General features: G+C 44.9%; 1 protein-coding gene across 4 annotated transcripts in view; it reads right to left on the bottom strand.

Moving 5' to 3' along the window:
- The window catches only part of HDAC1 (histone deacetylase 1), a 35608-nt gene that overhangs the window by 10038 nt on the left and 10743 nt on the right, over window positions 1-14827 (bottom strand). For all 4 annotated transcript variants that reach the window (XM_084963695.1, XM_084963693.1, XM_084963694.1 and 1 more), the window contains exons 3-4: window positions 6831-6948; window positions 135-209 (exon numbers count right to left, since the gene is read on the bottom strand). Coding sequence is in view for 1 of the 4 variants with exons in the window: in XM_013999116.3 (XP_013854570.3) it covers window positions 135-209; window positions 6831-6948 (193 nt within the window). In the remaining 3 variants the exon portion in view is untranslated. The remainder of the gene's footprint in view (window positions 1-134; window positions 210-6830; window positions 6949-14827) is intronic.

Raw genomic sequence — 14827 nt, 5'->3', positions numbered from 1 at the left:
TAAAGACCTAAAGTAAAAACCCAGAGGATCTTTTAACATGTTCACAGTCCACCCTCACTGGGAAAGCAGCTTCAAAGACAAGCCTCACGAGTACAACCCAGCCCAGCCCTTGAGGAGGGATGTATGTTCCTTACCCACAGAGCCACCAGCAGACAGCTGACAGAACTCAAACAGGCCATCAAACACCGGACAGTCCTCACCAACGTTGACTTGAAAAACATAAGCAAAAGGTTAGTGTTCCACAATTTCCTTTAATTTTTGTTTATATGTTTATGACCTGATGGAAAAAACACAGAATCTGGATTCAGAAGGCCTGGGTCCTAGTCCAGGCTCTACTACTTCCTGGCTGTGTGACTAGGTTCAGTCATTTAACATTCTCCCCACCCAGCTGTGCCTGTGGCATGCAGAAGTTCCCAGGCCCAGGATCAAACCTGCACCACAGCTGTAACCAGAGCCACAACAGTGACAATGCTGGATCCTTAATCCACTGAGCCACAAGAGAACTATGTCATTTAACTTTCTTGAGCTTTAGTTCATTATCTATAAGAAGTCATAATGACATCTACACCTCACGCAACTGTTGAGAAGCCTGATAAAAATCTTATAAGGGGAAGCATTTAGCAAGTAAGGACTCAGAAAAATGTAGGTTCATTCCAGAGGGAGAAAAATTTAGCCTCTTATTCCAGCCTGGGTTTGTTCCTGGACCTCACTCCGGCTGGAAATAAGGAACAAGAAAGTGAAGAACAGAGATCTATACTATCATCCACTGGATGCTTAACAAAGTGCTGGACACTATGGTCAGTGCCTTTTTTTTTTTTTTTTTTGCGTTTTAGGGCTACACCTGCAGCATATGGAGGTTCCCAGGCTAGGGGTCCAATTGGAGCTGCAGCCACCGGCCTACACCACAGCCACAGCAATGCAGGATCCCAACCGCGTCTGTGACCAACACTACGGCTCACAGCAATGCCAGATCTTTAACCCATTGAGCGAGGCCAGGGATCGAACCTGCAACCTCATAGTTCCTAGTCGAATTCATTTCCACTGAGCCACGATGGGAACTCCTGACACAACCTTCTGAAGCAGGATTTGGTCCTATTTTATAAATGGGGAAACAGGCTCAAAGAGGGGAACTGCCAGTAAATGGCAGAGGTGGTATTTAAGGATTGGTCGATCTGTCGATCTGTCCTAAAAGCCTAGGAAAATATATTCTGGCCTTTTCCCCAGTAATTTCACACACCCAATCTCATTTGACCCTCCTAACAACCCATAAAAACTGGACAAGACAAATATCAACCCCACCGTGCAGAGGAACAAACAGATGCGGAAAAGTTAAGTGACTTGCCCAAGGTTACATAACCAGGCAGTGGCAGAACCAGAGTTCAGGTGTCTTGACTCCCACAGTCCAGTGCTCTTTCTACTACACCTAGTGACAACTGGAGGAAGGTTATTTCAGGCCTGAAGGGGTAAAAGTACTAACACATAATGTGGAAACATATGCAAATAACAATGCAAATAGAATGAAAAACACAGGAAGGGAAGCACACCTGAAGGTTGTAGCCTCAGAGCTAGAGAGGAACCTTATGGCTCCAAGACTCCTCTCACAGAAAAGGAAACTGCTGAAACATCAATGATACATAGAAGTTAAAGGCAGAGGTTGGCTAGATCCTTGTTCTCTTGTCCCAACCTTCCCACTGCCCTCGCTATGATCAACAGGGGTTCTCAGAGTAGAGCAAGGAGGATGGGCCCTAGGATGAGGAGGGCAGGAGCTCAGCCTGGACTGTGGTGACCTCTTAAGATACAGCTGGGAGTTCCCTCTGTGGTACAGTGGGTTAAAGGATCCAGCATTGCCACAGCTGTGGCTCAGATTCAAATCCTGTCCCAGAAACTTCCACATGCCATGTATGCAGCCATTTGTGTGTGTGTGTGTGTGTGATGGCTGAAGCTCAAGGTTTGCCCTAACCACAAGAGTTACCAACTCTGGCACTGTCCTAAACTGCCCTAAACTTGCAGGGTGCTCTGACCTGCTGCACTGCCAAGAACAGTACTACGAGGAAGTGTGACACGCATAAGGAGGTGAGCAGTGGGTGGCTCTCTCCCTCACTTTCCAGGCAAACACTGGGAGGCTGTGTCAATAAGAACTTTGGTCCCTGAGGCCAGGCTATTTATTTATCCATTGGCAACTGATTTCCCTCTCTGACTGCTTTCTCCTTCAGTGGGTTCCCAAAGCTTTGTTTATATTCCTATTTAGGATGGCCCGCAATGGGAGAAATTTTTTTTTTTTTTGCCTTTTAGGGCTGCACCCTCCGAATATGGAAGTTCACAGGCTAGGGGTCGAATCGGAACTACAGCTGCTGGCCTACGGCACAGCCACAGCAACGCCAGATCCAAGCCGCATCTGCAACATACACCACAGTTCACGGCAATGCCAGATCCCTGACCCACTGAAAAAGGCCACGGATCAAATCTGCATCCTCATGGATACTAGTCGGATTTGTTTCTGCTGCGCCAGAATGGGAACTCTGAAAAGTGGTATTTTTAAAACGAGCAAAAGTATCTTCCCTCGGCCCCAAACTAACACGTGGCTCAAATGGCCAGCCCAATATTCCCAGCTCAATGGAGCCATGTGATTACAGATGGAAAGGGGGTAAAATAGGAGAGCAAACCCTCACCTGCAGGACTTTTCAAAGAGTTTTCCTTCTTCCCATTATATGTACTTTTCTCATTCTTAGGCTGGCTTTACAATGAAGGGAAGCAATACTGGGTGAGAGATGGGGGAGCAGACATAGGCTGAGAAGGCAGTAAGAAGCACGCTGCAGAAAGAGATGCATGGGATTCAACACTGATTTCAGGATCATGCTTATACCTTGGTGGTGGTGGTAACGGGGTAGAGAGGGAAGCAAAGAGAAAGGGCATGTATTCAAGGAAAGGTGCCCAGGAGGGCTTCAACTACACTGGTAAATGTTTTCTTTCTTAGCCTGGTTGTGGGGACATGGATATTCATTACATTATTTTTATATGTTTTAATGTGCTTTACACATTTATATGAAACATATACCAAAATATTCCATTCTAGCAAGTTCCCATGTGGTGCAGCACATTAAGTTTCCAGTTTTGTCACTGTGGCTCAGGTTGCTACTGTGGTGGGAGTTCGATCCCTGGCCCGGGAACTTCCGTATGCCGCTAGAGCAGCCAAAAAGAAAAAATAAACAAAAAATTAACATGGATGAGAATGTCTCCAAATTGTACCAGCATAGGACTTCCCTTCGTGGCTCAGCAGTTAATGAACCCAACTAGGAACCATGAGGATGTGGGTTCAATCCCTGGCCTTGTTCAGTGGGTTAAGAATCTGGTGTTTCCATGAGCTGTGGTATAGGTCACAGACATGGCTCAGATCCCACATTGCTGTGGCTGTGGTGTAGGCCGGCAGCTACAGCTCTGATTCAACTCCTAGCCTGGGAACTTCCATATGTCTCGGGTGTGGCCCTAAAAAGGCAAATTAAATAAAAAAATAAATAAATTGTAACAGCATAAACCCCTTTTATCATGCTTCTACCATGAACCTCATGTTCTGACAGACTATCTGCCAAAAAAAATTGCTGCATTTATTCATGTTCCCTCTTTTTTTGCACCACACCCATTCCCGGCCCAGGAATGGAACCTGCACCACAGCTGCAGCAACAATGAATCCTTAACTGCTGCACCACAAGAGAATATCCTTCATGTTCCCTTTCCATTGATTTTTTTTCCTTTTTTTATGGCTGTACTCACCGCATATGGAAGCTCCCAGGCCAGGGATTGAATCCAAGCAGCGGCAATGCCAGATCCTTAAATCCACTGTGCCAGGCAGGGGAACTGAACCCCTGCCTCCGTATCAGCCCAAGCCACTGTAGTTGGATTCTTAACCCACAGCACCACACCAGGAATTCCATTTTTTTTTTTTTTCTTTTTAGGGCTGCACTTGCAGCATATGGAAGTTCCTAGGCTAGGAGTCAAATTGGAGCCGAAGGTGCCAGTCTATACCATAGCAACTCGGGATCCAAGCCACATCTGTGACCTACACCACAGCTCACGACAACACCAGATCCTAATCCACTGAGTGAGGCCAGGGATCAAATCTGTATCCTCATGGATACTAGTCAGGTTTATAACCCGCTGAGCCACAATGGGAACTCCTCCCATTTTTAATTATTAAATATTAGGCCAGAACTTCTGATAAAGATTCTCAAAAGTCTCAAAGTGACCACAAAGCATTTCATTCTAAAAGTTCCCACTGTGTTGGAGTTCCCATCGAGGCTCAGTGGTTAACGAATCCGACTAAGAACCATGAGCTTGCGGGTTTAATCCCTGGCCTCACTCAGTGGGTTAAGGATCTGGTGTCGCCGTGAGCTGTGGTGTAGGTTGCAGACCTGGCTCTGATTCCGTGTTGCTGTGGCTCTGGCATAGCCCGGCGGCTACAGTTCCAATTTGACCCCTAGCCTGGGAACCTCCATATGCCGCGGGAGCGGCCCTAGAAATGGCAAAAAGACAAAATAAATAAATAAATAAAATTTCCCACTGTGGTGTAACTGGATTGCCAGCAACTCTGCAGTCTGATTCTTGGCCTAAAGTGGTTAAAGGATCCGCGTTGCCACAGCTATGGCACAGGTCACAAATGTGGCTCAGATCTGATTCCCTGGCCTAGGAACTTCATATGCCTCAGAGTGGCCAAAAAAGAAAAAAAAAAAAAAAAAAATTACATTCTAGCCAAGAGCAAGGAAACCTGACTTATTTGGTCTTACAACTTCCTAGGTTAGGTATTGATAAATATTGAAAATGAGGTCAGCTCTTAATCCCTGTTATTGTCTCCACAGACACCTGCAATCATAAAGCACTGCACTAAGTGCTATCTCTCTGAATCAAGTCAGGAAAGTGCCTTGAAGTCCTTAGAGAGCCTCATCCCTCCTACCCCCACCTTCAATGAGAAAAAAAACTCAGACCTATTTTTTAATGCATAACTTTAGAATGCTGGTTTGAGGAAAACTAGAGCAAACCAGGAGCCAGAGCCAACCTGTGCACTCCTGAGGGCCTAATATGTCGTCTGCCTTGACAGACTGAAAATAACAAAAGCAGTAAGTCATAAGAGCAAAAGCTACTATTCACTGACAGTTGGTGTTTTAAATATATTATCTTACGTATCCCCTCAACCTCCATTATGCAATAGGCACTCCTGTCTTCCTTTTATTTTTATTTATTTTTGAGCCACCCCTGTGGGATGTGGAAGTTTCCAGGCCAAGGATGGAACCCATACCACAGCAGGGACAACACTGGATCCTTAACTCACTGAGTCATAAAAGAACTCCCTTGACTTTTTTTTTTTCTTTTTTAGCCACCCTGAGGTGTACAGAGTTCCCAGGCCAGGGATCAGATCTGAGCCATAGTTGCGACCTATGCTATAGCTGTGGCAACGCCGGATCCTTAACCCATTGTGCCAGGAGGGGATCAAACCTGCGTCCCAGCATTCCCGAGACATCGCCAATCCTGCTGTGCCACAGCAGGAAAGACAAGGCTCAGAGAGGCTAAGGGGCTTAATCAGGAACACAAATCTAAGTGGTAGTGCAGGATTCAAATCAAGACACCAAATCTCATTCTCTTGCTTCAGTATCAAGCTGCTTCTCTAATGAGAGCCCTCTCTGCTAAGAGTGGAGCCTGATCACTAGCCTATATAAGTTTAGGGCCTAAAGTCCCTAAAGCAAAGGAATTTCTCACCCTAGAAGGAAATAAGACCCTGCCAATTCAGGGAGTAAATATCTCACTTAGATGGGACAGCAGCTCCTGGAGTTGTAGGGAGCAAAGAAACTTAATGCTTCAAAAAAGATTTCTATGGTTCTGTAGTCATTACCACTGCATACTTATTGTAAACAAATAACTTTCTGCCTTGGGAATCAGACTACCTTGTGGCCAATAGCAACAAAACAAGTGCCACCAAGTTGCTGATATTTGGAATAAGTTATCATAAACTAATCAAAACCACCTCTGGATAATATTGTTACACTGTTTTATTTATTTATTTTATTTTTGTCTTTTTAGGGCCGGACCTGAGGCATATGGAGGTTCCCAGGCTGGGGGGCGAATTGGAACTGCAGTTGCTGGCCTACACCACAGCCACAGCAATGCCAGATTGGAGTCGTGTCTATGACCTACACCACAGCTCAGGGCAATGCTGGAGCCTTACCCTACTGAGTGAGGCCAGGGATCAAACCCAAGTCCTCACGGATTCTAGTCAGATTTGTTGCCACTAAGCCAGGACAGGAACTCCTCTTCCCAAATTTGAACATATTCTACCCCTACAGCTAAAATAATCCCCATAATTGCTCTAAACTGAGTTAGGCTTCTGTGATGAGACCTGCTCTGAGTTTCAAGGCCCAGGGGGCAGGGGCAGAATCAAAGATTATATCATCTAGAGTCTGTCCTAATACTAACAAAGTGAGAGCAATTGAATGGAATGACCTCCAGCCCATTTTACAAAAGAAAAATCTGAGGGGAAGTCAGAGCTGGGACCTACATCGCCTGTGTTTACCTCCCAAGTGGGTGCTTTCTCCATTACAATAATTACAGTTTTGGGGGGACAGTGTTAGTGACCCTAAATGGACAAAGTTCAATCTCTTCCTTATAATCAGAAAACAAAGAAAACCAGACGTGAGAAAAAAGAAGCGCTCTGGCACCCTTAGGAAGCCGTGGAAATCAGGTACCAGCTAAATGGGGGGTACAAGGGAAGGTCAGGTAAGCCTCTCTGACTGAAAAGGAAATCCACCTGCAGGCTTGAGAGCAGGGAGGGAACGGAACGGACTTACATCTCTGCATTTGCTTGCTGTACTCAGACATGTTATCTGGGCGGATGGAGCGCAGGAATTTAATGTAGTCATCACTGTGGTACTTGGTCATCTCCTCAGCATTGGCCTTGTGAGGGCGCTAGAGCACACAGGGGGAAAAAAGCATGTTATTCTTGACCGCTGCCACCTTCACTCAGCGTTGAGCTACCCTGCCTGCACCTGGTAAAAAGAAACTGCTAGTTAGATTCAGGCCTCAAGAAATTTACAATCTGGTTAAACAAGTGAGATTATCAAAGGAGGAGTTCCCCTCGTGGCACAGCAGAAACGAATCTGACTAGGAACCATGAGGTTGCAGGTTTGATCCCCGGACTCACTCAGTGGGTTAAGGATCCAGCGTTGCCATGAGCTGTGGTGTAGGTCCCAGACTTGGCTCAGATCCCGCATTGCTGTGCCTCTGGCATAGGCCAGCAGCTGTAGTTCCAATTTGTACCCTAGCCTGGGAACCTCCATATGCCTTGCATGCAGTCCGAGAAAGCAAAAACAAAACAAAACAAAAAAATCAATAAATGAAAATAAAAAACTGTTTCAAGGAAGTTCCCTCGTGGTAGAGCAGGTTAAGGATCTGGTGTTGCCACAGTTGTGGCACAGGTTGCAACAGCAGCACGGGTTCAGCCCCCACAAAAAAAAAAAAAGGAAGAAAGAAAGAAAAAGGTTGTTTTAGGTGGGTTTTTTTTTGGTCTTTATAGGGCTGCACCCACAGCATATGGAAGTTCCCAGGCTAGGGGTCTCCCACTGGCCTACGCCAGAGCCACATCTTCAACCTACACCACAGCTCATGGCAATGCCAGATCCTTAACCCACTGAGTGAGACCAGGGATGGAAACTGCGTCCTCATGGATATTGGTCAGATTCATTTCCACTGAGCCAGGACAGGAACTCCTGTTTTGAGGTTTTGTATTTGTTTTTTTTGTTTTGCTTTTTTTGTTTTGTTTTGTTTTGTTTTGCTTTTTGTTTTGCTTTATTCGAGGCATGTGGAGATTCCCAGGCTGGGACTGAATCAAAATTACAGCTGCTGGCTACAACCACAGCCACAGCCACAGCCACACCAGATGTGAGCTGCGTCTGCAACCTATACCACAGCTCATGGCAACACTGGATCCTTAACCCACTGATTGAGCCCAGGGATCGAACCCCCAACCTCATGATCTCTATAGTCATATTCATTTCTGCTGCGCCACAACAGGAACTCCCTGTTGTAAGGGTTTTGTTTGTTTGTTTGTTTTGTCTTTTTGTCCTTTTTTTTAGGGCCAAACCTGCGGCATATGGAGGTTCCCAGGCTAGGGGTCTAATTGGAGCTGTAGCCGCTGGCCTACACCACAGCCACAGCAACGCTAGATCCAAGCCAACTCTGCAACCGACACCAGAGCTCACGGCAATGCTGGGTCCTTAACCCACTGAGTGAGGCCAGGGATCAAACCCACAACCTCATGGTTCCTAGTCAGATTTGTTTCCACTGTGCCATGACAGGAACTCCCCTGTTTTAAGTTTTTAATTGTGGTAGCAAGTCTATCTCTTGAGCCTCAATTTTCTCATTTACTAAATAGTGGTAGCAATATTTTCCTCACAGGGAAGTTGTGAGAATTGAATGAGACTGTAAAATCTCTTTATAAATTGGAAAGGGCCTTATAAATGATTACTTTTTAATATGAAATATAACAGTACATAATTATAACCCAAATGGCTCTAACAAGGAAGAAAGGATGACTAGTAATAACTGAAATAAATGGGAAATCCTTTATAAATCATCATCATACCAACAATTCCTTTTTCTTTCTTTGCTTTTTAGGGCCGCACCCATGGCATATGGAGGTTCCTAGGCTAGGGGACAAATCGGAGCTGCAGCTGCTGGCCTATGCCACAGCCATAGCAACACAGGATCTGAGCCGCATCTGTGACCTACGCCACAACTCATGGCAACGCCAGATCCTTAACCCACTGATTGAGGCCAGGGATCGAACCTGAGTCCTCACAGATGCTAGTCAGATTCGTTTCCACTACGCCACGACAGGATCTCCCGTGGTTATCCCAACATTCTGATTCAACCTTTCCTCTTTAAAAAAATTATCCTCCTCTCGGAGTTCCTGTTGTGGCTCATCAGGTTACGAACCTGACTAGTATCCATGAGGATGTGGGTTGGATTCCCAGCCTTGCTCAGTGGGTTAAGGACATGGCATTGCCATGAGCTGTGCTGTAGGTTTCAGATGTAGCTCTGATCCCACACTGCTGTGGGTGCAGTATAGGCTGGCTGCTACAGGTCTGATTCGACCCATAGCCTGGGAACTTCCATATGCCTGGGGTGTGGCCCTAAAAAGCAAAAAGTAAAACAATTCTTTTCCTCTCATCCCTTAAAAGTGGGTCTCCTTCAAAGATAAATCTCTTCTAACTACCAATACTTTTATACTTTATAAAGCATTTTCAGTATAGCTAATATTAATTGTTTACTCTATGCCTGTCACTGATTCTTACAACCCTTTAAAGTTCATACTGTTAGTATCTTCACTTTGCAGAAACTGCAGCAGAGAGGAGTGAAACTTAATTTGTCCAAGGTTACACAGCTAGTAAGCTGGAACGGGAACCCAGAGGTTGACTCTAGGTACTTACTCTCATTTAGTCCTCACTTACAATGAGGAATATTAATACTGAAAGATAGATACTATATATAAAAAAACACTCATAGTGAAAAAAGCAAGAACTGGCTCCAAATATGAAGTTGTTTTTACTACACTAAATCCTCTACACTCTTGGCAATATTGTCAAAGCATCTAGATAGGTGACTCCCAGACTCTCACTCCACCCTGATCTCTGTCCTGAGCCTCAGATTCACAATTCCAACAGCTTCCCAGCCAGCTCCCCTCATGAATCCCAGAAGTGCTTCAAATTCAACTGGACATAACAACTTGTTGAGAACCTAGAGGTGTTCAAATTTAACTTAACTTCCAGAACTTCTCTTAGGCTATTTTTGTTAAGGATACCAACATCCAGGAGTTCTCACAAGCTTAGCAGTAACGAATCTGACTAGTATCCAAGAGGATGCGGGTTCAACCCCTGGCCTTGCTCAACAGGTTAAGGATCTGGTGTTGCTGTGGCTGGGGCATAGGCTGGCAGCTACAGCTCCAATTTGACACCTAGCCTGGGGACCTCCATTGCCACAGGTGCAGCCCTAAAAAGCCAAAAAAAAAAAAAAAAAAAAGATACCAACATCCACTCTGGCTGAAAACCTAAGTGTCATCTTGTCCTTTCTTGCCTTCATTTCAATCCATTGCCAATCCCGTTCATTTTACTTCCATAATCTTGACTGTATCCACCACCTTATTGCTCCTATGCTCTTCTTGCCAAGGTTTCCTATTCTCCCCACCATCCACTCATTTGCTCAGTACAGAAGCCAGAGTATCACCCTTGAATCCTCCTTCTTCATCAATTACATTCAGCTTCTCTTGAAACAACTGGCAATACATCTGTCAAATCTGTCTACTTCTGGAGTTCCCATTGTGGCTCAGCAGTTAACGAAGCCAACTAGCATCCATGAGGATGCAGGTTCAATCCCTGGCCTGGCTCAGTGGCTTAAGGGTCCCGTGTTGCTGTAGCTGTAGTGTAGGCCGGAGGGTACAGCTCCAATTAGACCCCTAGCCTGGGAACCTCCATATGCCACAGGTATGGCCCTAAGAAGACAAAAAGAAAAAAAAATTGTCTACTTCCATCCTCAGGCCACTATATTTTTTTCTTTTCTTTTCTTTTTTTGCTTTTTAGGGCCACATCTGTGGCATATGGAGGTTCCCAGGCTAGGGGTCAAATGGGAGCTACAGCTGCCAGCCTAGGCCACAGCCATGCAGATCCAAGCCACACTGGCAACATACACCACAGCTCATGGCAACACTGGATCCTTAACCCACTGAGCAAGGCCAGGGATTGAACCTGCAACCTCATGGTTCATAGTCCAATTGATTTCCACTGTGCCACGATGGGAACTCCCTCTTTTTAAATTTATTTTATTTTATTTTTTTTAGGGCCTCATTTTGCGCCATATAGAAGTTCCCAGGCTAGGCGTTGAATCTACAACTGCAGCTCACAGAAACATCAGATCCTTAACCCACTAAGCAAGGCCAGGGATCAAACCTGCATCCTCATGGATACTAGTCAGGTTCTTAACTCACTGAACTACAACAGGAACTCCAACATTTCTTTTCTTTTTTTTTAGGGCCACACCCACAGCATACGGAGGTTCCCAGGCTAGGGGTCCAATCGGAGCTACACCTGCCGGCCTATACCACAGCCACAGCAACACAGGATCCAAGCTGCATCTTTGACTTACACCACAACTCACGGCAATGCTGCATCCTTAACCTGTTGAGCAAGGCCAGGAATCAAACCCACAACCCCATGGTTCCTAGTCAGTCACTGCGCCATGACGGGAACTCTCCCAACATTTCTTTTCTTAAACTAGGTGATATTAGTAATAATGGGATTCTTTATACCCTACACATATTTTATAAAAATTCTCTCTCATAACTACTCAATATTTTATAAAAACATTAAAAAAAAAAGAACAGAAGGCGATGAATAAGAAGGCTGGGAATATTCAAAATTAGCATCCAAAGCAAGGAAGCAAAGCAGGATTCTTAATTATGTAAATAGGAAGGTGCCTGGATGAAGAGTGAGGATTTAGATTCTGGGAGAGACTAATTAGTTGTGTAGAAACAAAATTGGAGGAGAACTAAAGAGAACAAAGCCGTGTGAAAAAGACTTCAACACACATCCCCTTCACAGAAACTTTTTTTTTTTGGGCCAGGCCTGAGGAACTCAGAAGTTCCCGGGCCAGGGATAGAACCTGAGCTACAGCCGAGACAATGCCAAATCCTTAACTGCTAAGGCCATTAGGGAACTCCAGGCGGAGAAACTTCTATGAGAAGTCTAGGCAGCTTCTTTCAGAACTGACTCTCAGGAGTTCCCGTCACGGTGCAGTGGTTAACAAATCCAACTAGAAACCATGAGGTTACAGGTTCGATCCCTGGCCTTGCTCAGTGGGTTAAGGATCCTGTGTTGCCGTAAGCTGTGGTGTAGGTTGCAGATGCTGCTCGGGTCCCACGTTGCTATGGCCCTGGAGCAGGCCAGTGGCTACAGCTCCAATTAGACCCCTAGCCTGGGAATCTCCATATGCCGCAGCAGCGGCCCAAGAAATGGCAAAAAGACAAAAAAAAAAAAAAAAGAACTGACTCTCAAAAAGTTACCAATTTTAGAAGAGACACTAAAAATAATTGGCTATATGTGATTTAAGAAATGGATGTTAGGATCATAGCCTGGAGAAAAGACGATGAAAGGGATGTGCAGAGAAACAATGTTTAGGGAAGAGAACTAAAGATCTGTACTCAATAAAGAGGTAGTACAGAAATTTCCTGGTGGCACAGTGGGTTAAGGATCCAGTATTGTCACTGCTGTGGCACAGGGTGGATCCTCGGCATGGGAACCTCCACGTGCTGTAGAGGTGCAGCCAATAAATAAATAAATACATAAATAGGTAGAGCCAGAGAAGGAAAAAAAAAATTACAGGAGAGAAAACAAGGTCTAAAGATTTCAGAAAGAGATTATACTGGGGTTTTGGTTAGAAAACCACACAGAGAAGTATATCCAATAAAGTACTAATTATCTCCTATGACAGTCACTGTTGGTTGCTTCCAAAAAGCCATTCTCTCCCCTCTTTCTTGGTAACAGATCGCAATTTGGCTGGGTGTTAATGCACCCAGCCCCAAGCATCAAATGTGATTAGTCTAAGCCAATTGTTGGTGAATGGTCTAAGGATGGCAAATGACCCAATGATATTTAAGAGGAAATTTGTTAAGAAACTTCTAGGAAGGGTTTTCCTCTTTAACAAAAAATAGTTGCTGTGGCTCTGGCATAGGCCGGTGGCTACAGCTCCAATTAGACCCCTAGCCTGGGAATCTCCATATGCTGCGGGAGCGGCCCTAGAAAAGGCAAAAAGACAAAAATAATAATAATAATAATAATAACAAAAAATAGAGGGTTAGGTGGGGATAGTGGACAATGATCCAAATTAGGGCTGCTGTAAGGATTAAGGAAATAATTAGTAGCCCTGACTTGGTAACTAGCAATCTTTAATAAATGTTAGTTAATGTTTCCTCTTATTTAAAGATAGAATCTAGGTAGTTCCCATCATGGCTAAGCGGAAACAAATCAGACTAGTATCCATCAGGTTCATTCCTGACCTCGCTTAGTAGGTCAGGGATCTGGCATTGCTGTGAGCTGTGGTGTAGGTTGCAGATGTGGCTGGGATCGTACGTTGATGTGGCTGTGGCACAGGCCAGCAGCTGTAGCTCCGATTCAACTCCTAACTTCCATATACCGTGGATGCAGCCCTAAAAAGCAAAGGAAAAAAAATCATTTTGGAGTTCCCATTGTGGCACAGCAGAAACGAATCTGATAAGTAACCAGTAAACAAATTTGATTGAACCCGCAACCTCATACGCTGCGGGTGCCGCCCCAAAAAGCAAAAAAAAAAAAAAAGACAGAATTCATTTTGTAGTACCTCAGCATCACTCATGGAGGTTAATACAAACCCTAGGGTATGACAAGTACTTAATAAAAACCTCCTGAAAGGAAAAAAAAAAGAAATGATACTTGAGGTAACTCTTGAATATGACTAAGAGATGACTGGGTAATTTATTTTTTTTTTTTTTGTCTTTTTAGGGCCACACCCATGGCATACGGAGGTTCCCAGGCTAGGGGTTGAATCAGAGCTGTAGCCGCCAGCCTGTAACACAGAATCCGAGCCACATCTGCAACCCACATCACAGCCGAAGGCAACGCAAGATCCTAAACCCACTGGGCGAGGCCAGGGATCGAACCTGCATCCCATGGATGCTAGTCGGATTCGTTTTCACTGAGCCATGACGAGAACTCCCTATCTCTTATTTAAAATACTTCATTTGGGAGTTCCCGTCATGGCACAATGGAAATGAATTCAACTAGGAACCAGGAGGCTTCGGGTTGGATCCCTGGCCTCGCCCAGTGGGTTAAGGATACAGCATTGCTGTGATCTGTGGCATAGGTCGAAGAGGCAGCTCAGATCTTGCGTTGCTGTGGCTGTGGTATAGGCAGCTGCTACAGCTCCAATTCGACCCTTAGCTTGGGAACCTCCATGTGCTGCAAGTGCGTCCCTAAAAAGCAAAAAAAAAAAAAAAAAAAAAAAAAAAAGAAATAACTTCACTGTTCTTCTTAGCCTCTAGGAGATGTTCGAACTGGGAACCTTTGGACTAAATCTGGTCCACAGATAGACTCACGTGCTTTTGTTTGTACACATTTAAAACATACAAAGAAACTTGGGTTAACTTTTTTTTTTTTTTTTTTTTTTTTTTGGTCTTTTTAGGGAGGTATCCATGGCACATGGAGGTTCCCAGGCTAGGGGTGGAATCGGAGCTGTAGCTGCTGAGCCTATGCCACAGCCACAGCAATGCCAGATCCGAGCCTCATCTGCGACCTACACCACAGCTCATGGCAATGCTGGATCCTTAACCCACTGAGCAAGGCCAGGTATGGAACCTGTGTCCTCTTAGATACTAGTCAGATTCATTTCCGCTAAGCCATGACGGAAACTCTGGAAGGTTTTTTGTTTTGTTTTGTCTTTTTAGGGCTGAACCTATAGCACATGGAAGTTCCCAGGCTAGGGGTCGAATCAGAGCTGCAGGTGCTAGTCTATACCATGGTCACAGCCATGCCAGATCCAAGCTGCACCTGCGACTTACACTTTAGTTGTGGCAATGCTGGATCCTTAACCCACTAGACCACAATGTGAACTCCAAGAAAGTATTTTTAATCCTCTTCAAAACAAGTGTGATTTTTTTTTTTGGCTGTACCCAAGTCATATGGAAGTTCCCACGCCAAGGATCAAACTCACACCACAGCAGCCACTTGAACCATTGCAGTGACAATGCTAGATCCTTAACATG

This window comes from Sus scrofa, chromosome 6 (genome assembly GCF_054392235.1).
Source record: "Sus scrofa isolate SSC_HxYL_T2T_F1_AM1 chromosome 6, Sscrofa_HxYL_maternal_Yorkshire_Landrace_v2.0, whole genome shotgun sequence".
Taxonomy (NCBI): domain Eukaryota; kingdom Metazoa; phylum Chordata; class Mammalia; order Artiodactyla; family Suidae; genus Sus; species Sus scrofa.
The sequence above is the reverse complement of the archived record's forward strand: the minus strand, read 5'-3'. Positions and strand labels throughout refer to the sequence as shown.